General features: G+C 35.3%; 4 protein-coding genes across 10 annotated transcripts; 2 read left to right on the top strand and 2 right to left on the bottom strand.

Annotated features, from left to right (window-relative positions):
- The first annotated feature begins 301 nt into the window (after nucleotides 1–301).
- On the top strand, nucleotides 302–12,872 carry LOC138132949 (ATP-binding cassette sub-family G member 1-like). The gene is made up of 8 exons (XM_069050691.1): nucleotides 302–607; nucleotides 10,123–10,240; nucleotides 10,294–10,483; nucleotides 10,533–10,678; nucleotides 11,255–11,493; nucleotides 11,573–11,992; nucleotides 12,043–12,299; nucleotides 12,354–12,872. The coding sequence occupies exons 1-8, from the start codon at nucleotides 493–495 to the stop codon at nucleotides 12,762–12,764; spliced, it is 1,896 nt and encodes a 631-aa protein (XP_068906792.1). The 5' UTR covers nucleotides 302–492; the 3' UTR covers nucleotides 12,765–12,872.
- Nucleotides 12,790–14,701, bottom strand: v (Tryptophan 2,3-dioxygenase vermilion). The gene is given in 7 exon segments (XM_069050699.1): nucleotides 12,790–13,040; nucleotides 13,042–13,150; nucleotides 13,204–13,297; nucleotides 13,345–13,954; nucleotides 14,098–14,228; nucleotides 14,357–14,511; nucleotides 14,560–14,701. Coding segments are annotated over 7 exon segments (1,146 nt in total). The 5' UTR covers nucleotides 14,586–14,701; the 3' UTR covers nucleotides 12,790–13,019.
- Nucleotides 14,702–14,865: 164 nt separating this feature from the next.
- On the top strand, nucleotides 14,866–19,948 carry LOC138132951 (gustatory receptor for sugar taste 43a-like). 4 transcript variants are annotated; one of them, XM_069050698.1, is made up of 3 exons: nucleotides 14,866–14,994; nucleotides 19,198–19,518; nucleotides 19,567–19,948. In XM_069050698.1, the coding sequence occupies exons 2-3, from the start codon at nucleotides 19,198–19,200 to the stop codon at nucleotides 19,843–19,845; spliced, it is 600 nt and encodes a 199-aa protein (XP_068906799.1). In that variant the 5' UTR covers nucleotides 14,866–14,994; the 3' UTR covers nucleotides 19,846–19,948. The 4 variants fall into 4 exon arrangements, with proteins under 4 accessions (XP_068906799.1, XP_068906797.1, XP_068906798.1 ...); XM_069050696.1 differs by lacking the exon at nucleotides 14,866–14,994 and adding an exon at nucleotides 16,326–16,590; XM_069050697.1 differs by lacking the exon at nucleotides 14,866–14,994 and adding an exon at nucleotides 16,331–16,458.
- Nucleotides 19,949–20,172: 224 nt separating this feature from the next.
- On the bottom strand, nucleotides 20,173–26,829 carry norpA (no receptor potential A). Of its 4 annotated transcripts, none has more exons than XM_069050683.1 (12): nucleotides 26,509–26,829; nucleotides 26,260–26,457; nucleotides 24,767–24,846; nucleotides 24,283–24,519; nucleotides 24,037–24,231; nucleotides 23,050–23,258; nucleotides 22,576–22,988; nucleotides 22,380–22,524; nucleotides 21,933–22,330; nucleotides 21,219–21,877; nucleotides 20,906–21,167; nucleotides 20,173–20,856 (listed from the first exon to the last, which is right to left on the bottom strand). In XM_069050683.1, the coding sequence occupies exons 1-12, from the start codon at nucleotides 26,677–26,679 to the stop codon at nucleotides 20,599–20,601; spliced, it is 3,225 nt and encodes a 1,074-aa protein (XP_068906784.1). In that variant the 5' UTR covers nucleotides 26,680–26,829; the 3' UTR covers nucleotides 20,173–20,598. The 4 variants fall into 4 exon arrangements, with proteins under 4 accessions (XP_068906784.1, XP_068906782.1, XP_068906785.1 ...); XM_069050681.1 differs by lacking the exon at nucleotides 24,767–24,846 and adding an exon at nucleotides 25,013–25,092 and having other exon boundaries at nucleotides 26,509–26,828; XM_069050684.1 differs by lacking the exon at nucleotides 26,509–26,829 and adding an exon at nucleotides 25,013–25,092 and having other exon boundaries at nucleotides 26,260–26,400.
- Nucleotides 26,830–27,641: the final 812 nt, after the last annotated feature.

Below are 27,641 nucleotides of genomic sequence, written 5' to 3'. Positions count from 1 at the left end.
CTTTTATGTAACGGTTGAATCGTTTGGGACAATGTTATTGGCCATGAGTGTCGTGAGCTTCACAGTTTATCAATTTGTGCAGAAAGTGAGAATTAAAATAATCCGATTAAAAATAGAAAAGGATTTGAATGAAGGGAAATATCTGAATAGAGGAAAAAATGTGTTCAATTAAGATATGTGGACGTAATCGTATGTGTCTATATGGTCATTAACGATAAGGTCAAGACGCCCCCAACAATATGCAGCGTCACTTATTTCATGTAAATAAACAAGCATTAGCGCATGTGTTCTAGTAACGTGCTTAAAGTGAGTCAGTTACTGCAGAACTAGAAAGAGGGGTTCAATGCTGCAGTTACAGCGAAGTCCATCACATGTCAGTCGATCGTAGAATGTATTTAAGTTAACACTGATTATCTGCTACAGCAACTTTCGCCGTTTATAACTGGTTAGATTTATAATAAAAAGTAAATACATGTAGTGAAAGTAAAAGAAATGGATGGCAACGTGGAAGAAATTCGTCAAAACAACAAGATTTATCTGCCCCAGCGGCCCCCTGTGGACATCGAATTCCAGGACTTAACGTACACAGTGCCCGACGGAAGGAAAGGTTAGGATATCCTTTATTATTATTCAATCAAAATTTTCATATCTGTTTGCCTTGAAACAATCGCACGAAGTTTCAAGATTTTTTGCGCTCGCTCCGGGTAAAATTTCATTTTTGCGCCGCGTCGAGGAAGGTTATTCAACTCCAAGGGAGGCAAATGATAATAAAATAGAAGCGGAATTTATCGTATCTTATCATCGCACTAGCACTATCCGCAGTTATCACAAAAAACGACATTCCAAAAGTAATTATCGAATAGCGTATAGCTACTGCAATAAGTGAGTAGCTAAGAAATAACATAAAGTACCTAATGATACCAAGGGTGTTGTTTAATATTGTTAATTATTATTTGCTAGGGAAATCCAAAACTAAAACAAAGTAGGTATCCAAATTCGACTAGTAAAACATAATACTTAACAAAAAATATGCAAATGGATAATCAGAAAAAGAAGTTAGTGGTAATAAACAAGAACATCTGAATTAATTGATCAGTATTAAATTGACAAGTTATTTTTAAAATTAAGAAAACGTTGAAAAACTAAGAAAGACTTGATTCAAGTTTAGAAAAATATGTATTCGGTCATTTAGGGGCTGTTTTAATTTAGTGTAGGATTAAAAAGTCAGTCCCACTTATCATTCAAATGGTGAGATTAACATAATTTTAATTAAAAAAAAATAATGTTATCATAATAGTAGTTTTTTGTTCGACACTGTCAGAATTTGAGAATTTTTTTCCTGTGTGAACGGATTTTGATAAATGTCACCACTTGTCAAAACGAAACGTCAACCTAATTTTAAAGATTTGAAGCCATTTGGAGCCCCTTAAAGGCTTTAAAATTAGGTTGACGTTTCGTTTTGACAAGTGGTGATATTTATGAAAATCCGTTCACATAGGAGAAATTTCTCAAATTCTGACAGTGTCGAACAAAAAAAGAAATAATTATTGTTAAAAAAAATGCAAAAAAAAAAACTTCGGCTTTGTAATTGTAATTGCTATTCTAATGGAATTTGCGTCATACGGTTCAAAAAAATGTAGATCGATTTTTTTTTGTTATTCTTAACAATTGTGAAAGACGTCATAGCTCTGTAAATCACCAAGCAAAGGATTGGTAGTTTTACATAAAAGATTCATCTTTGGTCAAATCATTAAGATTCATTATCATTTTAGGCAGTTGAGAATTATTTAACAAGGTGAAAAAAGGTACTATTATTATCGAATCGTCATTATTAACAATTGTAATTGTTGAGAATGGAGAGTAAACGTAAGGAGAAAATATTCCATCGGTTTGAAGATCAGTGGGGGGTAATTATGAACTGAAGTCTTGAGATGGTCTTTCATTTGTTACCAAGGTCTCAGTACCTGGCTAACAAAAAGCGGTTTTATAAATAAAAAATACGCAAAGTTATTTTATTATACCTAAAATTTGTTTTGAATCACATCCAAGTTTAATATGAAATAAGTAAAAAACGAATTATGTAGATTCTACACACCTATCGTCGTTAACATACGTATGTATATATTAGGTACCTACATACTTAACCACACATTAACATTGTCGATGTTTAAATTTAATTTAGTAGTCAGACGAATAATAATTAGGGTTATTAACATTAATCCGCTTAATTTCAGGTCAACATTTTTGATGTATGTAGTTTATACCGGGTGTCTATAAATGATTGTCTGGTCTAGCTTGCTACGAAAACTTGTCACATTTTGAATGTGCCGCTTTATATGTAGAATAAATTCGGCAAATTATGAATGTCACATTTTCAGGTTAGATTGTTGGCTAAATCCCACCCTCACAAATTTTGTTAGCTCTAAAACCGGACGTATTTGCAATTTGTATTGAAAAATAAATACAGATTTTAGGTGTTTATTCACTGTGATAAAAGGAATATAAGGAACGAAAACTGGATTGAAAAGCGCGAATAAAACGCCATTGTCAAAAGTGACAGTTAATAATAAATTAAAATTGGGCATCTGTTTCAAAAAGGCGGCACTATAATATTTCTTCTGAAGCTAACTTGACCCTACAATCATTTATGGATACCTGTAGTTGGTTGTAGCTTATCCTAACATAAAAAATGTTTGATTTTTTCAAATTTGTATTGTCTGGAATTTTAATTACAAGTACTAGAGAAGGTCGCTCGACGCTAGAACTAATACCTAAACAACATTGAACAACAAATACCTACGCTCAAAACAAATTAAGAAAACGTAAAAGTAACGGCTTGCGTTGTATGCTGAGTTAATACACTACACAAGAAGACAGGAGGTCACTGGACCGAACCTCGAAATAGGTCCCGTTAAATTTGCAAGAATGAAATTGGTGTCAGTGTGCAAATTTATTCAATGCCGATGAAAAAAAATCGATTTTTTTTTTGGTATTTAAGCCTTGTTTCAGTTTGTAAAAAACGCCTTGTGCGTTTGCCTTCAATCTGTTTTAATTCGTTAAAATGCAGGAAACAAGTTTTGTAAAAAATTTGCACAACATAATTACCACATCAGGTATTTCACAAGATAAATACGAGATCTGAAATTTCTTCAAGTTCATTATCATTTGAAAAAACAATATCTGGAGGTGAACGAACGGACTTGCATCTAGGCGAATCACGTTTTTTCCAGATTACCTCATGTGCTTTGCAGATCGGTATCCAGTTTGCAACAGTACAAGTTTCTACATAGCAATGCAACTGCAACCGCCGTTAACGAAACACTTCAATTATTTTTCAATAATTGAATTGTGATGCGTAACCGATCGCAAGGTGGCCACAGTATTTTTACCCAGTTTCGTCATTAAATGAAATCGCTGTAATTGGCTAAAAAATTGCTAATTTCTTGTCCACCGATTTATTCGCTTTTTTAAACAGATGTGTCGTCGTTTTTGATCCAGGTCATTTGGTCACTATCTCCAACTTAACGTAATACCAATCGGTTCAGGTAATCTGTTGCCCACTGTAATGAAGCGAAGGTTAAGTTTATTATATTATGCATAATTTGCATAAATCCCAACCGCATGATTAATAACTAGATTCATGTTATAAAAAATTACTAGTTTTGTGGTGTTGTCAATGGAAACTTGGTATTGTCAAACTACAACCTAGTTGCATTTAGTTTTTGCGGTCGTTGAACCTGCAGTAATCGCGCGCATGAAAACAGTTATGACTACAACCAGGTACTCAACAATGAACCATAAAGTCGTTGAAAATGAAAAGGCGTTTGCCAAGAAAATATTTGTGCAATAAACCTCACGCATCATGTATTATGCATTGTTACTGGAAGTGTGTAACTTCAGTTGTATCTATTGGCACAATTCACTTAAGTGGTTAATTATTGTTTTATGTTGTTGTGTCTTACTCATTAACAATGTGCGCTGACTATTTTGACCGAGTTTTGAGCAACAGATGAGTGTACTTCTGCCGATCAAAAATTTGTGATAAGGTCCATGCAGCGGAAAGTACCGCTGACTGGCTCCAAGAACAAAATTTGTTTTAGTTTTTAGTACAGTAATAATAGTTGTACAAACATGTCATGTTAAATATTGGATTAAAATTCTTATATTGTATTGTATTGTAAGAATCATAGCCTCCAGCTATATTTAACCGGTCGGGCCAGGTAGCCACCCACCCGTACCAGGGACGACTGGCGGGTAGTTCTTGACCAGACCAGAAGCTTGTAAACTCTGAGAGAATAAACAGCAGCCCTAACTTGTGTGTTTTAAATCTAAAACTATCCAGATTAACAGGCATTCTGTAGATCCAACAAGCGATCCTACAGAATCAAACAATAGTAAATGTGTTTTTGCATTTTCTGCAAGTAATGAAAATTAACAATAGGACAATAAGACATTATCCCATTCAGCAATTTGAATTAGCTACCTATGCGGATGGAAATTGTATTTTTAATGAATAAATGTTTCCGTATCAGCTGTGACTCAAAACTTTGCACTTTGGGAACAAAGTACATGATTGTCTGAATCACAAAACGTGTTCACTCAGGAACTGGAACGTGCCAATATTATTTATTATAACATTTGATAATACATACGTATTACATATAAAGTAATAGATTACAGATAAGGAATCTAACCTGACCCCAAATCAAAAAAAAAAAAAATCTGTAACATTACTCACTTGAAGAAGTATTTTTGTCAAATGTCACAACGATTAACTGATAAATCAAGCCTAATTTTGTAAACAGTACAACATTATGTGTAATTTGTGATATACTGACTGATTTTCAGTGACGAAATATGTGTTAAACGATTTTATGAGTACGAAGAAAATACATTAGGCAAACTAAACTTGTTTTGTTCTTCCTCCTATTACAGGTAGAATCATCGTTCTCCATCGCCGCTAATTTACATAATTTAAATTAGCGCCTATTAATTACTTAATTATTAAATAAGTAATCCAAAATTTAATAGTTATTTATGCAACTCGTTTCTGTGTAAATTGGGCTTTTCTAATTGCCCGAGGGACAAGATTAAAACACGAGCGTAGCGCGCGTTTTAAGGCCTCGAGGGCAATTAGAAAAGCCCAATTTACACAGAAACGAGTTGCATACAAAATTTTATTGTTTGAAACGACGTCCCTGAAGTTTCCAAATCTTTTAAAAATGGTTTCCCATTTGCTTTTGACAGTTTTGACAAATTTTTCAAGACCTGTCAGAAATGTATAACGTTGAATGTGTTGTCTAGGGCAAGGGTTCTTTATCTGCTCATTTTGCTTTAAGGCAGTTAAAAGGCAGTTTACAAAGGAGAAAAATGAGAATTTATGACAGTTGAAAACAATAAATTCAATTAAGTATTTAAATTTAAAATGGTAAAGGTCTGAAAGGCCGTCCGATTAGATAAAGAATCGTGATGAATTCACAATTCAATATTGACGAACTGCCAATAAAAATATATTACAATACAATATGTTACAATAACAACATTCTTTGTTACAAGAAACGTCAGAAAAGTGTTTTCTTCAAAGCGAATTTAAAATCGTCTACGAAATATGTACTTAATTTATTACGAAAAGAAAGTAGCCACCGTTTTACAAATATACCACGTGTGCAGTATTAGAATTTTTACGTTTAATGAATTAAAATAAATTTGTAAGAAAGTACGTAACGTTATGCAAACAACGCTTATTACGTCAACGAAAAGACTTACATATTCGAAAAGGTCGCTTGCCTTTTTGATTAACAGAAATGTAAAAAATGCGAAATGGAAAAATATACATATTTGTTTTTTTTTTTTTCATTTAAATTCTTGCATGAGATTTTTCATGCTGACAAACTGAAATGATTGTGACAGTTTAGCAGACTTTTTCAAATTTAATACGCCGCAGAACCTTACAAATTGGTTTCGAAGACAGCCACTAAGGGTCGAGATAGGGAGGTGAATAAATAGGAGCAATTAGTGACATGTATTTGTAAATTGACTTCTCCAATAAAGTACTTCGAAGCAAGACTTTTTGTTGGTGCGCTACAAAAAAAAATCAGAAATATTTTCTTCGTGTGAATTTGAAGTTCAGATTTGAATGTGTCTTCCTGACGTTTCACGCTTGTAGGAAATTTCCTCGACATTGGTCATAAATTGGTTGTATTGTTCGTTAACTGATTGACGCATTTTTATGGGTCGTAATTTATCCTACTGAAATGGAGAGAACGTGCTTGACAATTTGTTATTTTGTCTCGTAATGACTACAAAAAATTATTACAAACAGATTTTGACTTCCGAAAAGGTGAGGAGGAATGAATTCTTTCTCCAAAGTGAGATGCAGCATGAAACAATTTAAACAAGAAAAGTCACATTTGTCAAACTCTGGTCACTGCATCTTTTTCTAAACTTTTAAAAATCTAATTAATTTAATTTACAGTTCATTCTTGTCTTGATAACACGAAATGTAACGAGTTGAAGCAAATTCTGTGGCGTCATGCTTAAATTTCGATCGATTCGAAAAGAGTGTGTGCTTAAGACCGCACGACAGAAGTGAAAACTTCTATGTTGCTCGTTAGTGATTTTAAGTAATATGTATCTATATGTATATAACGGTATTAGGCCGATATGGGTTATGTAACAGACGAGGTTGAGATATTGTAAAATCGAGGCAGAGCCCGAGATTTTATAATCAACCGAGTCTGTTATATCCATATCGGCCGTATGTTGTTTAATAGTTTTCTTTATATCAATAATACTTAACATTTAACGATGATTTATTTGTAAGACTGACATTTCTCTTTACTTCAAAAATTAAATTTAGTTGTCATCTGTGCCGTAACCGTAGCAACGGTAGCAAAAATAACGGCCTCGGTCTGATAATTTTGAATAACGGCCTAGTCTGTTATGGGTATCATATCAATGAAGCATTGAGTACTGATAAATCCTAATAACAGTATGGTATAAAGAAAAAAATATATCATTATGGATGATAGTACTTGGAGGAATAAGGACAAGGAGCCAGGCATAAATAATTAATATTATTTAAATCCAATGCTGTTTTTAAATAAACATCAAAAATTTGTATTTTTCAATAGAAACTGCAAATACGTCCGCTTTTAGATGTACACTCTGGCAAAATTTGTGAGGTTAGGTTTGGATGTTTAAGTTTTGTTTTCTTGACGATGATATTGAACACAACACAAGTTTTTCATAGCAATGCCCTGTATTATAATAATTTGTCCATTTTCCTCTTCACATTTTGCTACACACATTTTTCCAATAGATGAATTGTTGAAGCCATATAATTGAGAATTAGGTACCTACGTATTAAATCAAATTAAATCCTACATTCATCTGTAAACTTACAATACATATTTGTTGTGCATTTATCGTTTATATTATATAAAACTATACAGGGTATTTCACGAGTGATAATGAGCCTGACGGAATAATAAATTCAACCCACAATACATTTTCAAAAAAAGCCGGACATTTTAATTTCAGTAGCCAGCTTTTTCGGAAATATAGTGTGGGTGGCATTTTAAATTACGTCAGGCTCATTATCACTCGTGAAATATCCTGTATATATATACAGTTACTCCTGCAGCTCTGCACTGAGGTCAGTCAGGTCACAACACAACGTACAATGAAAATTTAAAATTGACAAGTGACGATTGTTTTCCGCTCGCTCCACTAAGAAACTCGACTCCCTTGATTTTAGCTTGCCGTGTCGTGCTGCGAACGATTGTCGCTGAGCTACCAACGATTTTAGCTTATGCTGCGAACGATTTTAGCTTGTGCTGCGAACGATTTTACCATGTCGCATTCACTGCCCGGGAATAAAATGTATGTGGCGGGCCTAAAGAAGTTTTCACTTCAATAAATTAACGCTGCATTCCTCAGACGTACTTTCATGTTATAATTGTGAATTAAAATTACTTGATTGTGAATTGAAGTCAAAATTGTTTTACCTTGATCATTTTCAGCATCGTTGACGTCGTAACCATAAACAAAAATATGCAAGAATGTAAAAAAACAAGTAAATAGACATGCATTCATGAAAAAACAAGTCTTAACAAGTAGAATGCTATAATAATTTATATTGATAGAAAAATCTCTTTTTTCTATAATTGATTCAAAAAATTGAAATTCACGCATAGTTATCTGTGCCTGAAGTGGGTCATTTTCTGACGTGTATTTTTGTTTGCATTGTTAGTAAGATCGAAACCATAGAAACCATACAAAACAGTGTGTGAAATGCAATTTCACGCATACGACTATTTCTGTTTTTCATTTCACGCACTGTTTTTTATTAGTTACCTAGCAACATGGTCACTGCATTGAAACTTCAGAGTTCCTTCAAAAATTTGAATTTTTGATTTCAATTTTTTGAATCAATTATAGAAAAAATATTGTTTATATTTCGTGCGCGAAGATGTTTTTGTGTATTCAAAGGCTTATACTGCCTCGACCTTCGTCTCGGCGTAAAAGATCTTTTCATGCACAAAAAACACTCTCTTCGCGCACTTAATATAAAAATAACTATTTAGTAATGTAGGTCTATGGCGGACAAAAATTTTTGGCCGTCATTGTCTGTCAATTCAAAAAAAAAAAAATGTAATCCGTACTTTATTGTCATCATGATTACCGTCTTGATTATGAACGTTATTTTTTGGGTGGTAAATTTCAAAACTCAAAATTATTTTGTCATTTCTACTACACAGAACGTTTACCTCAGGTTATTTATGTACGATTGCTCTAATTTTGTCCATTCATATCGGATTTTTGGAATATCTGAGCTTCAAACAGTTTAAATTGATTGTCAAAATGACAAGAATCGAAAGTGGGGTTACGATTCCTAAAGGTTTATTTACACTTTTCTTGAATGTCAAGAAAGTGACGGCCAAAATTTTGTGGCCGCCATAGTACGTCTATTACTTCCAATAATAGTTGTCGTTTGTTGACAAATTATACAGAAAAAAGTTGTTAGTAGGTAACTTGTCTCACGGCATTTCGTGTTTTAACACCCCATTGTGATTATTTCCCTCCACCACCCGGCAGCACGGCAATTTTGCCGGAGTACATACACTATTACGGCTATTACTATCAAGTAATAGTGCAGTGTACGTATGTTCCATTATTTCTGACGAACATTATTTTATCTCGACAAATAGCTAAATGATAAAGAAATGAAACAACATGCGTAAGAGTTATTTTTAACAGCGATTAAATGAACAATAAGCAGAAGCAAAAGGTCTTCCGGATTTTCTATTTCATTATAAATAAAATTGTTGCAATTCTTGTTAGGCAAACCATGAACAAATCTGAGCACTTTTATTAAAACTGCTTTGATTTCTACAATTATCTCTAAAGGCTAAAAACTTAATCGTATATATTTTTAGAAATGAATTAATTGAAAGTGTTTCGTGCAATATCAGACGATACCATTTGCGCCATTGAAAAAGATTATGCTTTTGAGGCTTCTAGAGTATACCTACGTAATGACAATTGATTTCATATAATCATTGACGACAGAAAATATTTTCTTTCAGAGTAAACCCATTTATGATAATAGTGGTAATTATTATTGCTCGAAGTAAATGATCTTTTTTATGTGTACAGTAATCATAACAAACTAGTACTTGATGATTCTTTCCGTATCAGTTTTTTTTGATAGTTTGCGTAATGATTTCTAATTATTTGTGTTGCCCCGGATGAACTGAATACGACTAATTGTACTAAATCATGCTACCATTAAAGAAACTGAACTGATAAAAAATTATCACGTCTCATTTCACTTCACAGTTGAGAAGAGACATTTGTACTTTACCTCGAGTTTCCCAACTGCACTTGCATTTTTCTAAAAAAAAATTATAATGCAATTTACAATGCTTTGTTACGTGTCGATGATTTATTCCGACGGAAAAAATGTATCAAGACGAATAACAGTTATGTAATCATTGCGAAGCGCCAATTGTAAATAATTCTTGTCTGGTTGCATGGCGGAGCCAAAATATCACAAGTCTGGTTGATTGTTTACACTGGTTGCGAAAAATTGTCTTTGATGGTTTCACTGTATTTCAGGCTCGAAGCTAATCCTACGCAGCATCAGTGGTAAATTTCCCTCGGGCCAGCTGACCGCCATCCTGGGGCCTTCCGGTGCTGGTAAAAGTACACTTCTCAACATTCTAGCTGGTTATAAGTATGGATCAAAAATTTTCCCGTCCCGAATCAACTAATGCGTTCTAATTTTAGATGTCGGGAGGCAACTGGATCCATCTTGATAAATGGCGAAAATAGAAATATTAAAGAATTTAGGCATATCTCCAGATATATTATGCAAGAAGACCTGATACAACCCTTGCTGAGCGTGGACGAGGCCATGATGATCGCCGCCAATTTGAAATTGAGCAAAAATATGTCAGTTACTGATAAACTGAACATTGTGAGTTTTTGACTGTTTGTGTGTAAATGTGTGGACCAAGCTTTTCCAGATCTCGGATATATTAGAACTGCTGCGACTCTCGCCTGCAAGGAACACTTTAACTAATAAACTCTCCGGTGGAGAAAGAAAACGTTTATCTATTGCTTTGGAGTTATTAAACAATCCGCCAGTACTATTTTTGGATGAACCAACAACGTAAGTAATTATTTACGTGGCAACTAACTGTCACAAGCGGTACCTTTCAAGAATACAATGTGTTTGTCTTGTACCTCAAGACGGTAATAAATTAAACTCATCCTCGTGTTTACTTTCTGTCACGCACCAAATATTAATATAAATATTGTGAAAAAATGCAGTAGTGAAAATACCCTTGGAAAAGAATAATAATTAAAGTATCAAGCTTGGACACTCCGACTTACATAATTGTTGCCATCAAGTAGGTACATGATGTGTTGTTGGCAAAGTTGGCATCGTCAGAGTAATTATTTGTAATTTGTGAAAATAAGTATTGTTAATTTTTTTTGTCAACAAAACTTGTACCTTATATGTGCAATTACATCATATGATATTTTACTGAAAAATTTCTAACGACCGAGCAAAACAAATTTTAGATCTTAATTGTTATAATTTAATGTAATTTTTGGTGACAATAACGATAATGAGTGTCTTTAGACAAAGCGTCTTATATTTTTTGTCTGAGATCTTATTGTTAAGTTGTTTTTCTGAGTTAATTGTATTTGTGTCATCAACTATAATTTTGACACTTTGTAGAGGATTGGACGATCTCTCTTGTTCTCAATGTGTCAGCCTGCTGAAGCAATTAGCCGCAGGTGGTAGAACTGTGATATGCTCTATACATACCCCTAGTGCCAAACTGTTCTCCATGTTTGATAACGTCTACGTTATCTCCTTTGGACAGTGCACCTATCAAGGCTACGGCCCGGACGTGGTACCGTACTTATCTAGTATCGGTATCACTTGTCCGACCCATTACAATCCAGCAGACTTCAGTAAGTTCTTGCCCAGTTGTGGTTTGCAACATTGAACCAAATTAGGAGAATGAAAAGTCTCATTATTTTTTTTTGACAGTCATGGAGGTGTGTTCTGGAGACTACGGAGATTGCCAAGATAAAATGGTTTCGGCAATAGACAACGGCAGGAATCGGAACACGAGCGACAGATTAGTTTCACTCTTTGATAGCAGTTGCCCGTCAAAGAGTGATGAGCAGAAACCTTTCCACATTTTCGAATGTGATTCCAGTAAAGATAGTAAAAACACGAGTTGGGACCAGTTTAAGATATTGCTGATGCGGATGTGGGTCCAAATGTGGAGAAACAAGAGTTATCTGCTTTTGAAAGTCATCTTGCATATAGCGTTGGGGCTTCTGATAGGCAACATGTACATCGGTATCGGAGAAGATGGTTCCAAAACGATTTTCAATTTTGGATTCTACTTTACATGTATTATTTTCTTCATGTATATCCCGATGATGCCGGTTTTGCTATCATGTAAGTATGAAGTACCGGCGGTACTCGAAGGTCTCAAAATAAAGTTTTAGTCCCGTTGGAAATACAGTATTTAAAAAGGGAACACTTCAACAAGTGGTACAACTTAGGCTCATACTTTTGCGCACTGACCGTTTCCACGTTACCAGTACAGATGGTACTGGGTAGTTTGTACCTGTCAATGGTCTATATATTTTCGTACCAACCTTTGGAGGTGGGACGAGTGCTGCCATTTTTCGGCATCTGCTTCTTAACAAGTATAATTTCCGAAAGCTTCGGTCTCTTAATTTCCTCTACTCTTAATTTAGTCGTAAGTATATGTCTGTTCGGAAGTGGTTCGTCATTTTAATTACACTCATTATAGAACGGGATGTTTGTCGGCCCAGTAATGATGGTACCATTTATAGTATTCTCTGCTTACGGATTCGGGGAAGGTTACGCCAGCATACCAATCCTGATCAGGATTATGATGCGGTTTAGCTATCTTCGATATTCTTTCGAGGCTCTAGTTCTAGTTATGTTGAGTGGGAGGAAGCTGGATTGCCCCGAGACTGAAGAATTCTGCATATTCACCGACTTAGATAAATTCATCGAAATAATGGCGATGAGCAATGGGATTCTTTGGGTCGACATTTTGGCCTTAGTTATATTTTTGGTGGTCGTCAGGAGTGCCAGTTACTATTTATTGAGACAACGGCTTACGCCGAATAAGACCTTTGTAGCTTTACAATACATCGGCAGGTTTATCAAAACACGAATGAGTGAAGGTCGATAGTGACGCAACAGTGATAGTAGGTTAGTTGAGCAAGGTGCAGAAGATTTAATTTTGACTTTTGTAAACATTTGTATCTGATTAAAAAAACAATATACGTGTAAGAGAGAAGTTGTTGATTCATTTCCGAAAGCCTTTCGCAACACGTTTGCAAGAAATTTCTTCATTGGTTAATGATTATTAATAATGTGAAGTGTAGTAATGCAGCTTTTAAATGTTGTAAATGGTGCTGAAGGACCAACTGTTAATTTCCATTAGCTAGGTGGTTATTGGTTGAGCCCCAGTTGCACAAGTGACTTCTCATCGATGTAGTAAGAGGTGGGATGTAAGAACGTGGAATTAGAAAAGTCGACAAGTTGAACAGGTCCACAAATACTTTGTAGCGATCGCTGAAACGAAACGAAGTAAATACTTAGTGGAAACACGAATAAAAATTGCTCACCTCAAAGTTGATCTTAAATATTGATAGCCAGAGGACCCACCAGTTCCCAGTTGAGAAGATCCAATCATTCTTTGCACCATCAGGACGTGATTATCTGAAAAAAAATTGTCAGCATTTTGAATTTATAAAACCAATATTTACATCTCCATTTGGTGATTAACGAGTCAATGTCCATAAGAAGGGTCAGGATCTGGTGCGGCTGACTAAATCTGGGTTCGTCTCTGTAAAACGTGATCATGATGGCTCCTTGCAGAGCTTTGTGCGAAAATCTCCTCTCGCCTCTCGCCAACAAAGCCTCGTGAACCTCCAGACTAAAAATGGACTCGTAAACCTCCCTTCGCTTGTCCAAATCATTCAATTTGTAACGCTTCAAACTCTCGGAAGCTTCTTGTTCGGCGAGAGTTCTTTGCTCTTGCAGAAGCCTTTCCACGGCTTTCTGATATTTCCCCCAGAAGTTGAAACCTTCCAGTTCGAGTCCCGGCGTTCGCTCGAGCCACCGCTGCACCAAATCGGTGAGTGACGGTTGCTGCTCTGACTTCTCGATCTCGCTGATGGCTTGCGAATCGTGTCCGAACACTTTGGAGTAGTTCTGATTGTATTTGACACGATTCTCTTGTCTGACTCCGAGTTTGTTTTCGAGTAGGCGAAATTGCAGACTCTGGAAACCGGAAGCGGGGCGCAGATAGCATCGGAAGTCCATGAAATCCAAAGGGGTCATAGTCTCCAAAATCATTACTTGATCCACTAAGACCTGGCAAAAATATTGCGAACTTGTAACGATTGTTGCCTCATCGAGTGACGAAGTTGTTGGGTTTTATCGCTTGACCCACGTAATGACCCACGAGAATTTAGCAATTTCATGCTTAAAATGTTTTGGTACGGAACGCGACTTACCTTTAAAATCAACACGACACGATTCAGGCGTTTTAGGATTTCGAGAGTTTGAGATTCTTCCAATACGTCGCTGAATATGCCTCTAATAGAGTCCAATTCGTAGATTATTTGTTTAAACCATAGTTCATAAGCTGTAACATTGTTTTTCCCATTTTATAAATTAAAAAACCACTGTTGCAAACATGATTAAAAGTTAATAATTAACTGATAATTTTAACAATCTTGTATATCATGCAATTAAATTTAATAATTACTTTACCTTGATGGGTTACTATAAACAAGTGCTCATCATGAACACTTTGATTGTTTTGTTCACTTAATAATCTTTGCGCTCCCAAAATTTTATCGAGCATCAAGTATTCTCCATACAACATTCCATCTTCTTCACCCAGTTGTTCACTATCTTGCCCTTCTCTTCAAAAAATGTGATGATAAATTTTAAAAAATTATACAGTTACTTACGAGGTTCTTCTAACAGGACAACTCATTTCGATGTGTCTTACTTTGCTTCAGATTTAAAACTAAACCGATATTGATGTGCGATCGGACCGTTCGACTTAATCAAGCTGACGTAATTTGCTTAGGAATAGTAGTCTGTATTTCAGTCAACTATCAAATAACTGGATCGATTTTTTGATATTCTGATGCAATTAACATACGCAAAGAAATCATATTACAAGATCGGGAGTGTTGGCAATAGTGTTTGAAACTTTTTGATAAATAAATGAGTACTGAAGGAATATCATTAGGGAAGTCGAGTGTTTACGACGATAATAATTAGATTATTACATCAAGTAGTAAATTGATTTTAACAGTTAACAAGATTAGTATTTCTTTCATCGTGACGTGCGCTTCAGCGGGAAGATTGGGGGAATTAACTTACAGTTAATTAATTAAGTAACTTCGCATAATTATTTGTTTAAAAATTGTGTAATACTAGGTATTAAGTACACGTTATTTATGGTAAATATTTTCTGGAAAAACGCCAAAGTTTTTATCACACTTTTGTTAAGTCAATAATATTCTTTTATTCAGTAAAGAAGTAATTACAAAAATTGGTTAAAAACAAGAAATAGAAATACAAATCAAAAACGTTTTTTTTTAGATTATGTTATGCAAATCGTATTAACCGAATTGTGCTGGTTTTGCGATTCCTTCAGATACTTACAGTAAAGTTTTGCGAGTAGAAGCAGTGGCCGTAAATAAAAATTAAAAAGTAGATAGGTAGTCAAGTACAACTGCAGTTAGCATTCTTGTGTCATATTAGATTTAGGCCACCAAATGGTATATCATTCCGTAAGGTTTCTGAAACTGATACTGCTGCTCTGGGATTGCGTCAATATTTTGTATCTTGTATCTAACAAACTATTTCGATTAACTTCAATAGTTATTAATGTTAAGGGCATCCCCTCAAGTGGATTTTAGATCATATTAATTAAAATTAAAAATCCATTTTTATACGTAGGTATTTGTCTAACATTTATACGTATTAGTAAGACACATACGAATTCGCTTTTTACATTAAAAATGTATCATTTATCTTCAAGCGGTCGAAAATCGTACCTTTGTGTAAAGTTGACTCAAGTTGCAAAAAACCACTTGTCATTTGCAACAGCATTTTTTCGATATTTTTAAACCAAATAAGGGCACAAAAGTACCAGAAAATCATAGTTTGGATTGAATATTTACCATATAAATACAGTTTTCAAGTAATTTCAAATGAATAATGCCATAAAAGTGCTGTTGCAAATGCAAAATGGTTTTTTGCAACTTGAGTCAACTTTATCTCTATATAGTTGACTCAAGTTGCAAAACACCATTTGTCATTTGCAACAGCACTTTTTAAATGTTTTTGAACCAAATAAAGGCACAAAGAGACCAGAAAATCATAATTGGATTGAATATTTTCCATATAAGTACAGTTTTAATGTAATTTCAAATGACTAATGCCATAAAAATGCTGTTGCAAAGGCAGAGGTTTTTTGCAACTTGAGTCAACAGAAACGGTTGAAGTGGCTTTTTTTTGTAACTAACCGGACTTGAAACACTAAATGTAGGGTAATTTGAAGCATTTCTCACGATTTATTTACCAATAATTACACGAAATATTTAATTAATAAATTATCCCTCTTAAAAAAAGCCTCTAAAAAGCGAAATAACGAAATTATTTTATTACTCAATATTTAACCGGTGCCACTGATGTAACCGTGGAAGGGGGTGTAACACGAATCGCCCAGGTGCATGGATGACAGATGACACATGTCAAAATCAAAAATAGCAAGATGACCGTTAAATAAAAAGTAAAGTTTAGACTTTAGTAGACTTTACTAAAGTAATTTACTTTGAACCTTCAACCTTCAAGTAGGTACTAATAATATTGCAACAAGAGAACTAGGAATTACTGATTTAAAATTTGCAAATTGTAAGTTTAAAAATTGTCATTTTACTGTAACTGCAGCAAAAGAAAATAAATGGGTTCATGTGTTCAACGAGGTAGGTATGTACAGTCGATGGAAAAAATAAAACTGGGACAAAAATGACAATCACATAAGTCAACATTTACAAATTTGCATGGTTTAATTACGACTTTATCACAAATAGTTTAACTTTGGTATGACATATTATAGGTATAGACACTGACAAATAACGGGTGTTTTTTTAAATTTGGCGTCGAAGTAGGCGGTGAACTGTCGATTGTGAACGCACTATAGGTACAGGTTACGGATCACGGATGAGCTGTTTAAATCTTACGCTTTTATACGAGTGGTGCGACCTCAATCAACTCTCCAACGCCTACTTCGACGCCAAATTTAAAAAAACACCTTTATATTGACAATTAAATGGTCTGATTTACATACATTAAGTTTTAAGTGTCCCAGTTTTATTTGTCCACTGACCGTACTATACATTAGGTATTCTTAAGAATTTTAGCCTAAATCTTCGTAGTAAAGTGTCTGTATTAACTATTAACGGAGATAATTGATAGTATATTTTGATTGTTTCATAAAATTTTGAATCCGGTCCTGCCTATTTCTCGGCTGTACTAGATTAATAACTGACGTGGCCCAGGATGGTGTCTTTCCAGAAATCGCTTTGCATACTTTCTGGTCTCTGGACGCCGCAGTTATATTCTGATAACATTGCGCATACATTAGCAACATATCTGTGAGCTCATTACACTGGCCTAATTTGTTTTATTTTGGTGGCGTGGTTATTATATCAAATTCTAGTAAAGTATGTCTTATGATACAAAAAAATGCTATCAGCTGGTCTCCAGCAGCTCGGGTTTTTATTTTATCGTCAATTTCTGATTTCGTTAATGTTAATGAAAAAACGACAGTTATAAGCTAAATTTTTCACTTCTTTTACAATGGTCAGCAAGTCAAGGCGTTGTTTAAATGATCCTAATGGATTTTGCTATATTTATGGTGAATATACCTACTGTAAAAGAATACAGAAAATTAAATTTAAGTGAGGAACAAGGCGAGCGCTTCCACCAAGACATAAAAACAATGGATGTTAGGTACAATGAGGGACATGGAATCCTGGGCAGTCTGCTATTGTCATTTCAAAAAGTGTCAATGTAAATGTACCTTTACTGTCATTATGATTGATATTTAAAAAAAAAAACTGTCAAATTAACTTAAGCTTGGTTATGAGTAGCTAATGTATGGTTTAGAAATTTTGACAACTGAATGACACATCTGCCCAGTTTTCCGTGTCCCCAATAGTACCAAGGGTTGGGAACTAAAGCGAGACTGTCCAAATCAATTTCATTCACGAAAATCACTATGCGACCATTTCTTAATGTAGAATAATAAAATAAATGAATGTTCTTGTTCTAATTGTTTATATTTAATATCTCGTAAACTAGAGCTGATACAAAAAAACCAATTGCATTTTTGTGATCACCATAACAGACATATTCAAAATTCGGTAATAAACCTCCGGCACCAAAACGGCTGTCGGCCAGTGTTATTTTCGTAATGATAAGCCATTTCGACTAATTAGATGACAACTCTGACAGTATTTTTGATTAATGTCCATGCTAATTTGATTTTTTTGTCAATTCTAATTTCTAACAATTCAGCGCAAATTTGAGCAAGACCGGTTTTAAAAATTTCAAAAAAATTAACTTATTGTATCTTAATTGCCGTACACATTTTACTAAGGTAATTTTGGCTAAAACTCTTTAGAACAACGCATACTATCACATGTTAAAAGGAACGCCTCAACTTCGAAAACACCTGTATATCATTCAGTTTTTTTTGTGCTTCGCCCAGTTGCCTAGCACAAAAAGACTCACTTTTACTCTTAATAATGTAATCTAAGTAAGTACTTTGTTGGTTTCCCATGCCATTTATTCATTATATGAAAATTGAATAGTGTTAAATCATTACAGTAAGTAATTTCTGTTAGTTCACGCAATCCACAATTTGTACGTGTCAATTTAATATACCGAAACACTTATCCATATTAATGCGTACCTACCTACATCGCAAGAATTAACATTCGCTTCCAATGTAACGAGTCGAGCTTACTCGATAACACATGGGTTTCAAATTATCTCGCCATGATATTCGCTTTTTACATTTTATGTACAAAATTGGAAACATTCTGGGCATTGTTCCAGTTTACAATTTTGAAAATTTCAAGATTACCGCACCACGTTTAAACAAAATATACGCAAGTTTCTTATTTGTGTTGGAAATAGCAGGAACATTGTGGATAATTTACGTGAGAAATTTCGATACGAACATTAGATTCTTCACGATGTCGTTCAAAATACTGGGCTCATGTGACACTCTACTTCTGGCATTGCTGAAAGCGTCGGTCATCATAGGCGTCTCTTATTGTAAACAAGGCGCGTGGTCAAAACTGAACAACAAATTTCAATTCGTCGATAAAAAATTAAACAACAGAGATCGCCAAGAAAAGAATTTTCTTAAAAACGTATACGTTTACTTCGCACTGTCGCATTCGCTGTATTTAATATGCGTGGTGTACACTTTTACGATCAGGATGTTGGAGAAAGGATACCTAGTGTTAAAATTATTTATACTTATTGAATTCAACGCTTACTACGATTTCTACCTGCAGATGCTGCTTTACAATATCGCACTTGCATTTAAAGCGAGATACCAGCAACTGAATGAACAACTTCTTCACGTTAACACCGGAACTGCAAAGAAAAACTCCGTTTATTTTATAAAAGAAATTGGTCGATTGTCAAGATTGTTGGGCGAAATGGTCGGCATTTTTAACAATGTTTTTGGACTACCGTTAGTCTTTATTATTGGAAGATGTGTTATCAAAACTCTGGCGTCTCTAATTTTTTTTACGAGCACTTTATACATTGATAACGATTCACTGAAGGAACGTTTAGTAATTTCAAGTGTTGCTCAAACTGTATTTATAATAGTAAGTTGGACGAAATTGTTTTCTAGAGATGCAGAATTTATATTTCAGGCGTCAACTAGTCTTCTGATTCTAGCTTGCGACGCTGCGAGATCGGAGAGCTACAAAACGGTATTCTTGTGTTACAAGCTGCGGGAGAAATTTCCTGACAAATCTGAGGAACAGAAGGAACTGTTGCAGTTGGCACAAATTGTGGAAGTAAATAAAGCCAATTTCTCTGCTGCCGACTTTTTCGACGTCAACAGAAACACTCTTTTTGGTATTTTTGGAACAATCACAACGTATCTTATAGTTACCATTCAATTTAATGAAAATACCAAATCTCAGTAATATTTAACTTAGGCATTATTTACCGCAACTCCTCAATTGCTGGCGACTTTGAATTTTTGTACCTACTGAATAACGAAAATAAACCTGTTCATTTCATTAAAAATGCATTATGAAAATGTTTCCGAGAAGGAGCCAATTTCCGCCGATGAGGACGCCACAAAACGGGCGCTTCACTAAAAATAATAATCAATACGCAATAATAACAAAGAACAATAAATTAACACTAAACACAAAAACAATGAATAGTAACGTTTAATTTTAAATCAGTAAAAAACAAGGTGACAAAAAGCGCTCTGTGGGGACAAGTAAATAACTAAAACATTGTAGTGATCTGAATAATTTATTAGACATTTAGTTCTCAAAAATGAACATATTGGAAAGGGTAGTCGCTGTCAACACATTTATTACGTACAGATTTGTTTAGAAGGCAAATATCTCAACGGCGACACTATCTTCCTAAAAATGTCTAAAACGTAACTCTTTAAACCTGACATAAAATTTATATTCACTTCAATAACATTTCATATTTTACTTTAAACGGTTGCGAAACCACAACAAAAATAAAAACACCATTATATTTAGGAACAGAAATTTGTAACTACTTAGTACCAATTCCATCTCAACATGTTCATGTAAACACTGTAAGGCGAGTATCATAAAACTGAAACAGACAAACATGATACATAACATTAAGACTAGAATTTGACATTTATTTTAAACTAAACTAAAATCTACAAAAAAAAAGATTGGTCCTTAAGCAAAAAATTCGCTTTTACTAGACATCTCGTACTCCATCTCTTCGTTCTTGTACATATCGATCAACTTCTGGATGTCGTGCGACAACATATCGAGCTGTTTATCGTGTTTGATCTTCAACTTTTCTCTCTCTTTTAAGTGTTTATTTAACGCAGCTTTACGTTCTTCGACGAACCGTTTCGTGTTGTTTTGTTGTTTCTCCTTCAACCGCCGCTCTTTATCACGTTTGGTTTTTAAATTTTTATCGCTAGCGACCTGCAACCCACCGATAACAACGCAAACAAAACGACCTTACCACACTTACTTCTTTGGCGGTTTCCACGGATATTTTGGCTTGCTGACTGTTCATTTCTTTCAATTCTCTGTCGTGTTTTGCCTCTAGTTGTTTCATCTGGGCGGCTTGCAAAATTTCCATGTGTCGTTTCAGCGCGTCTCTTTGTTCGTCCAACTGATTTCGCAAAAACTCCCATTCCTGCTTGCGGTGGCGCTCCATCAAAGCACTCCACTCGAGAGTTTGCTCCGTCACGAGTTTACGTACAGCCGGATCGTTGACAAGATCATTTTTACTGAAAAAAAAAACAAGTTACTACAAACACTTCAAAACATTTTACTTGTACTTTTTCCCCTTGATCAATTTATCAATCGCCGAACACTGTGCCTTTTGCACGGTGAGCTTCTCTTTAGTTTGCTTCTTCTTCAACGTGTCGTATTCTTTTTGCTGTTTCTTCGTAGTCTTCTGAAACGCTTTATCTTGTTTGATGGACTCGATGGTGATCGGTTCAAACACCAACGGCTCTTCTTTCTTCTCTTCTCTTTCCTTATCTTTTTTGTCCAAACCCTTCGTATCTGTAACTTCGATTCCCATTGATGACATTTGTTCGTTTTGCTTCTGTTGGGCACCCATAAACCCTCTTGGGTCGCTCAAAGCGGCCATGAAATCCTCAAAACCGTCAGGGACATAGATTTTAAGTTCAATGTTACAAAACAACATCGGAAGAGACATTGGAAAATTAGCTTCAGTTCTTAAAGAAATATGTCTGTACCCAGCTTGCAAACCATCCAGTGGTAGAATACGTTGACCTAGGAGTCTGTTGTTCTCGTCGTAAACACCGAAACGCAACACGGCCAGATCAGGAAGAACTACTTTTCTGAATAGGAAAGGCTCCTCGTTGTAAACGGGATTTAAACCATTAGCTGGAACCATGCGCGTTCTGAACTCCCTTCTGATGGTATCTGTCGGTAAACCATACATGTCGACCTCAACGTACGTGCCGACCTACAAACCCCACCGATTTTATTTCGATCTTAACCGTTTGCAGTACGATAGATACCTTTTTATCCGACAAAAATTGACCGGCAATAACCTGTACGGAACACTGAGCTGCGATCACGCCATCTACTGGACTTTCGGCGAACGGGTCGAACGTTCTGTCATGTCTCCTCATGAAATCCGGTTTCAACAAGTAACCACAGTTGCCGTTGTATTCAAATTTACCCTGGTTCAACTGCATGGGCAAGTCGGACGTTTGAAAATTGAGAGACACCATTTGACAGCCGGCATTCCAGAAGACCTGCGGCATGTAATTCGACGAGTTGGCTCTGGCACCGCTCGGATAGATGCGCGACATTTGGCGTTTGTTGTAATTGACGAATTCGATCGCTTGGCACTTCAGATAGTTCAAACCCGCCGGTTCGGAAAAGCTCGACATGTTGTGATGGATGTTCCTTTCTACAATCGTCATTGTAAAAAAATCTTCCAGTTCTTACTCACGATTTACCCTCGGCGTAGTCAAAACTTTGGAATTTGACCGGTTGGGCGTAGTTCACCATGGAACTAAGCCAAGGATGCACGTTGGTCGTAGATCCTGTATACTGGATCACCGGAGCGACAATATCTTCACCGGTCGGATCAGCAGCTGGTGTCTGAAGCAGAACACAACAGTCGCTGCTTTACTTCTATTAGTTCGCACTTACTTCTATAGTGACATCAGCTGAAGCACTCGCATCTTCTCTTTCTTCATCGTCAATCACGAATTCTCCCTGTCTGAACAACTCGAGTTCCTGTTTTTCCACTTCCGGTTTCAATCTCTTATTTTTAATCAGTATTTTCCGTTTCAACGCCGATGGAGGTGGTAACGGAATTCCGGGTTCCAAAGCAAAGTCTTCCAATGGCTCTCTCAACAATAAATCTCCCAGAATTTCATCACAGTATTTGGCCAGTTTGTACTGCTGCGTTTTGCAACAATGATTTTCGAACGACAAGATTACAGGATAGTCCGATGTTACGAAAGCTGTATCTCTGATGGCGTAGATCACGTCTTTAAAGAGTATATCCGTGCACATTGCCCTGCCGTGCGTGATGATTGGTTCTTCATCTTCGCCTCTACCTGACGGTGCAGTTTCCACGTATAGAGCTAAGGTGAGCAGCAAGAGAAGCGAAGAACTTACCATCCCAACAGTCCAGTTCGACACAACGACAACCGGCTAGCAGCACTTGCCTATACATTTCTACTGATGATTTCCCTCCAAACTGTCTACCGCTTAAATATGTATTGTGACTAGAATTTATGTAATAAGCACACAGTGGCTGATCCATATCCATGTAGATATCCAAGCGATCAAGGAAAACTGGTGCATTTTCGTCAGACATCAGATATCTACGAAATGTTTTTACTAAAACTCCACATCTTTCTCTAGTTATAAATTGAAAGTAATGTTGTCCAACCCCCAATAAATATTCTAAAACAATGGTTCTTAGCCTTTTTAATTGCTTCCACTCTTTAAATATTCAAAACGTGTTCTGGCAAGCCTTTTTTTTTTGTACTAACTTTCAAATTTATAATTACCACGGCGAGCTTGCTACATCGCCCGTGGAGAAAACTGTTCAAAAGAAATAAATTACGCATATTCAAGTAAAGAATGATTAACGCAACGGTTCATTATTTTAACTGTCTTCTTATGTAATTGTTTTTTTAAACAAAAATGAAATTAACATTTTTTTTACTTCCACTGTTACCTAGTTTATAACAACTAGACTAACTTAAAAAAAAATTGAAATACCAAAGCTCATCAAAGTAACTTTTCGGTTTTATTTCTCTTTTTCTCCTTACAATAACTGTGTAATTTTTCTTTTCGCAGCAAATAATTTTTCCCTACATTTCTGTGTGCAAATAAAGAAAACATTTTTTTTTTACTATACACAATACATATGTATTTGAATATAAAAAAAAATGTTTTATTATTAAAAAACTGGAGACTACTGAAATAATTATTTAACGATACTCACTTCCAGGATTACTCTGGACAGCAAGCTACGTAAATATGCAACACATCCGTGCAATTAAAATGTAAGAAAAGACCTTGTGGTTTACGTTTTATCAATTACCGAATCCTTTTCGTCTCTGCCCACATGCACTACGTATTTAACTCCGGTACCTGATCAATCCATCTTTGGTTAATCTGTTGGCCGCGTTCGCGGCTTCATCCTGTTCGTAGGTGGCAATGATCTCGGACGCCCTCTTCGCGTCATAATGTGGATACAAAATTTCATTGAGCCGTGGATCTCTCTGTTTCTCATTCAGAAAATTTATAAACTGTTCCAGATTCATGTAATCCGCCTTGCCTTGAGTACTGCAACAAGCTCATCACAAAAAATCTCTTATTTTTTTAAATTTAACTCACATGGTCCTGAACAACTCCTCGATGTCATTTCTGGGGCAAATTTTGTGATAGAGGGCGTAGAACTTGTCGAAAGTGAACGCCTCCGGTTCGATCACGTCGTTTTTACCCCCGGGTAATTCCAAGTCTGACAGGCATTGATAGACAAGTTTTTCGGTTTTGCCCGAGGCGAAAGTACGTGCTACAACCTTTACCGGTACTTTTCCCCTGGCATCGACCAAAAAACCGAGACGCATCCAACTACAAATCGTAAAATGCGTTGGGTACGACTTGAAATAAACAATATCAACCACCAAAAGCGACCAGTGCACCAAATGCAAATCATACTGAGGCCGAAAACGTGAGAAATGGTGCGTTGCAAATAAAGAAAAGCACAAAAGGGTTTGCGGTAAAAGCTCAGTGGTCAGTGGATGAGGACGTCAAGTGAGTCTCCGTCTAGCTACGACTAAATACCAAATTGAAAAACTGAAAAGTATTTACAACTCACTGTTTCATCAGAGCAGTTCTCGGACAAACGTTAACAACCTTATTGTTGTGAGTAATACTCCTCAAACCTTGCTGCCAGATCTGTTTGTTGCAGAAGCCATGCAAAAAACAAATATATAAAACGTGTTGGCATAACGAACAGGAACATGCAATCATTTCGGATGCGCTCGATTAGTGGTGCTCAGACTTTCACATGCAGCTTATTTATTTGATGTTATTATGTTAAGTAAGAAAACGACAAACTTACTGCTTTTTCAAACATGTCATGGGACAGAAGTTATTGGCTTTCACATTATGAGTAATTTTTCTCAAACCGTCCAACCACACCTTCAAATACGTTCAATGTATCGATTATTTGCGAAAAAAATATATAAAACGGAACTGATGCCAGTCGAAAACTAACTCGCATCAGTTCCGCTATGCTTTTCATACAACAAAAAATCTAAATCTTTTATTTTTTCGAAATTTCATTTTTGTCCGTATGGAAAGTCTACCAGATAATTATATTAAAAATATACACGTGCATTGTGTTATCTAAAACATGCAATTATTTTAACGAAACCCATAAAACCAACATGAGGACAAATGAGTGTGACCTTAAGTTTGTCATTACATAAACTCTTACAGCGATCAAAGGACAACTTATTTATATTTTATTATGTAATTTTTTATACACCTTAGAGCTTGCAAGTGCGAAGAATTTAAATTTTTTCTTGCCGTTCTGTAAAGTTCATTTTTCACTAGATCTTTGCGCTATTTTTATCTTCATATAAATACACATTTTTAATAGTCTATATTTAATTTAATGGTTCATATTGAAATTGTACTACGCTCTAACTATTTTTGCGATAAAAAAAAAACGATTTAGTACTTAAACATTTACAATATCCGTTACCGATGGAAAATAAGTTTGACGTTATTTTAAGAAATTGTGAATATCAGAACTGGCACAAGCTTTGATTTAGTAGCATGAAGTTATTAACCACATTATATTGAGTTTATGGTATCTATTCACTATTCAAACCAACACCTGCTTCATAACTATAGTTAATAGTAAATGCGTGGGTGCCATAGAAATGTCAATACTTTGTTCAAGAGGTGATATAAATTACAAATATTGATGAAAAGACAATACTATCTAGTTTTGGGAGGTATTCTATAGAAATCTAGCTAGAAGTTGTTCAGCAACATAGTTTGAAATTGTTGCTATGAAATAATGGCATTATTTGATCACAGATGTATTAATACTATAGATAAAAACTTAAGTGATTTAGTGTCTACTTTCTGCACATACAAACAATATCAATTATAGTCATAATTACTGAAATCAACATGTCATGTACGTAGTGGATGATAAATTAGTGTCCTTATTAAAATGAGCCATATATGTACCTATGTGGTGTAATTTCAATAAATTATTTGAAAGCCTGTCTTATTTATCTAATACATTTAAACCTTAACTGGCATCAAATAATTTACAAACTGTCAACATACCTTTGCAGTTTCAGCATTGGGACAGACAATATGTTGATAATTGATGTTTATGTAGTCAGTGCCACTGCAAATTGTGAGAGACTTGTCCTCCACATCCTGTCCATGCTTGTTGACAAGCGATGTGTACAATTTCTGATCCTTTGGGAGACCCCCAGCTCTGACATCACTGACTTGACACAGCTCGATGACATCTCCTTCCTTGAAGACACAGTCACAGACAAATTCCTACATTGACATCAAACTACCTACCCGGCCCTCGCTCTTCCAATAAATGAAGAATCCATATTCGTCCACTCTAAACAAGGCTCGCTGTTCTAGCTCGGTACTATCTTTTTCTTCTGTCCATCTATCACAAACACATCCTGTGAGAAGTGGCTCTGGCACCGGGATGTGCCAGTCGAATTCGAATTTCTTCGTCATGACGAATTGTCAAGATAGGCCTGTTAAAGAACGTTCATTGCGTCTTCAACACAACGTGTTTCGATCGAAAATAAAAAAATTACGAGACGAGCGTGAAAAACTCATCTTTCCGCGATTGCCATGTTTATTTACTTGGTTTAACGCAAGTGGCGCGTCATACGTCAATATCGACGCGCGGGATTTTTAAATTTTGCATGCGCATGGCAGTCGTGGTTACATGAAATTAAAAAAGTTAAAGGGTTTGTTCACTTTTATTACAGTTGAATTACATTTATCAAAAAAGTATCAAACCCAGCTCTAGATAAAAACGAATCTTGATAAAAGGTTAAATCTGGAACTGTCACCCTTACAGACATAGGTACATTATTAAAATTGTCTTTTTAGTTCAGTCTTTATTAATCAATGTCCTTCTTGAGGTATTTTTAATTAAATTAATTATAATTGAAAACGAGATGTCATCAAACTTTAAATAATTTTGAAACACCCTAAAATACAATCAAAAACTAGTATTACCGTTTTGACCACTTGGAGGCGGCAATCACTCTGAATTATTAATTAATATTAATACAAATCAAAATGTTATCTCTACAGACGTCACAATATATATGTGTATGTATCTATCTATTTGTTAAGGTAATGCAAACACTGGCAGTTCTTTAATATTGTAGTTATTGTCAATAGAACTACTTATTACCTATAAGTAGTTATTAGCATTTGATATAAATTACACCTTTTACACCACCGCTTAATGTGGTTTTTAAGAGAACTACTGTATAATTTTTCTAAAGTTTACAATGAGACTGTTAACTAGAGCCACTTTAATTGAAAAGTGGTGGATAAGGTCGTGGAGTAGAATCTCTAAATCTGTTACCACTATGAAAGTTGGACTAAAAACCGGAAAATAGTGGGTGGAATGGAAGATAAAACAACGGAAAATTACGAACTAGTGGTAGGTAGGTAGC

Source organism: Tenebrio molitor, chromosome 6, assembly GCF_963966145.1.
Source record: "Tenebrio molitor chromosome 6, icTenMoli1.1, whole genome shotgun sequence".
Taxonomy (NCBI): domain Eukaryota; kingdom Metazoa; phylum Arthropoda; class Insecta; order Coleoptera; family Tenebrionidae; genus Tenebrio; species Tenebrio molitor.
This window is presented reverse-complemented; position numbering and strand designations above follow the sequence as displayed.

What these genes read in the sequence shown, in the direction of transcription:
- norpA (XM_069050683.1), bottom strand. Translation starts at nt 26,679, where the DNA reads ATGACGAAGAAATTCGAATTCGACTGGCACATCCCGGTGCCAGAGCCA. An exon ending in CAGCTGATGTCACTATAGAA is followed by an intron (nt 22,525 to 22,575) that starts GTAAGTGCGAAC and finishes GTTCTGCTTCAG; the next exon opens with ACACCAGCTGCTGATCCGAC. An exon ending in AATTTTTGTCGGATAAAAAG is followed by an intron (nt 21,878 to 21,932) that starts GTATCTATCGTA and finishes TGGGGTTTGTAG; the next exon opens with GTCGGCACGTACGTTGAGGT.
- LOC138132949 (XM_069050691.1), top strand. Translation starts at nt 493, where the DNA reads ATGGATGGCAACGTGGAAGAAATTCGTCAAAACAACAAGATTTATCTG. An exon ending in AGTGCCCGACGGAAGGAAAG is followed by an intron (nt 608 to 10,122) that starts GTTAGGATATCC and finishes ACTGTATTTCAG; the next exon opens with GCTCGAAGCTAATCCTACGC. An exon ending in TTTTTGGATGAACCAACAAC is followed by an intron (nt 10,679 to 11,254) that starts GTAAGTAATTAT and finishes GACACTTTGTAG; the next exon opens with AGGATTGGACGATCTCTCTT.
- LOC138132951 (XM_069050694.1), top strand. Translation starts at nt 18,649, where the DNA reads ATGGGTTTCAAATTATCTCGCCATGATATTCGCTTTTTACATTTTATG. An exon ending in CTCAAACTGTATTTATAATA is followed by an intron (nt 19,519 to 19,566) that starts GTAAGTTGGACG and finishes TTTATATTTCAG; the next exon opens with GCGTCAACTAGTCTTCTGAT.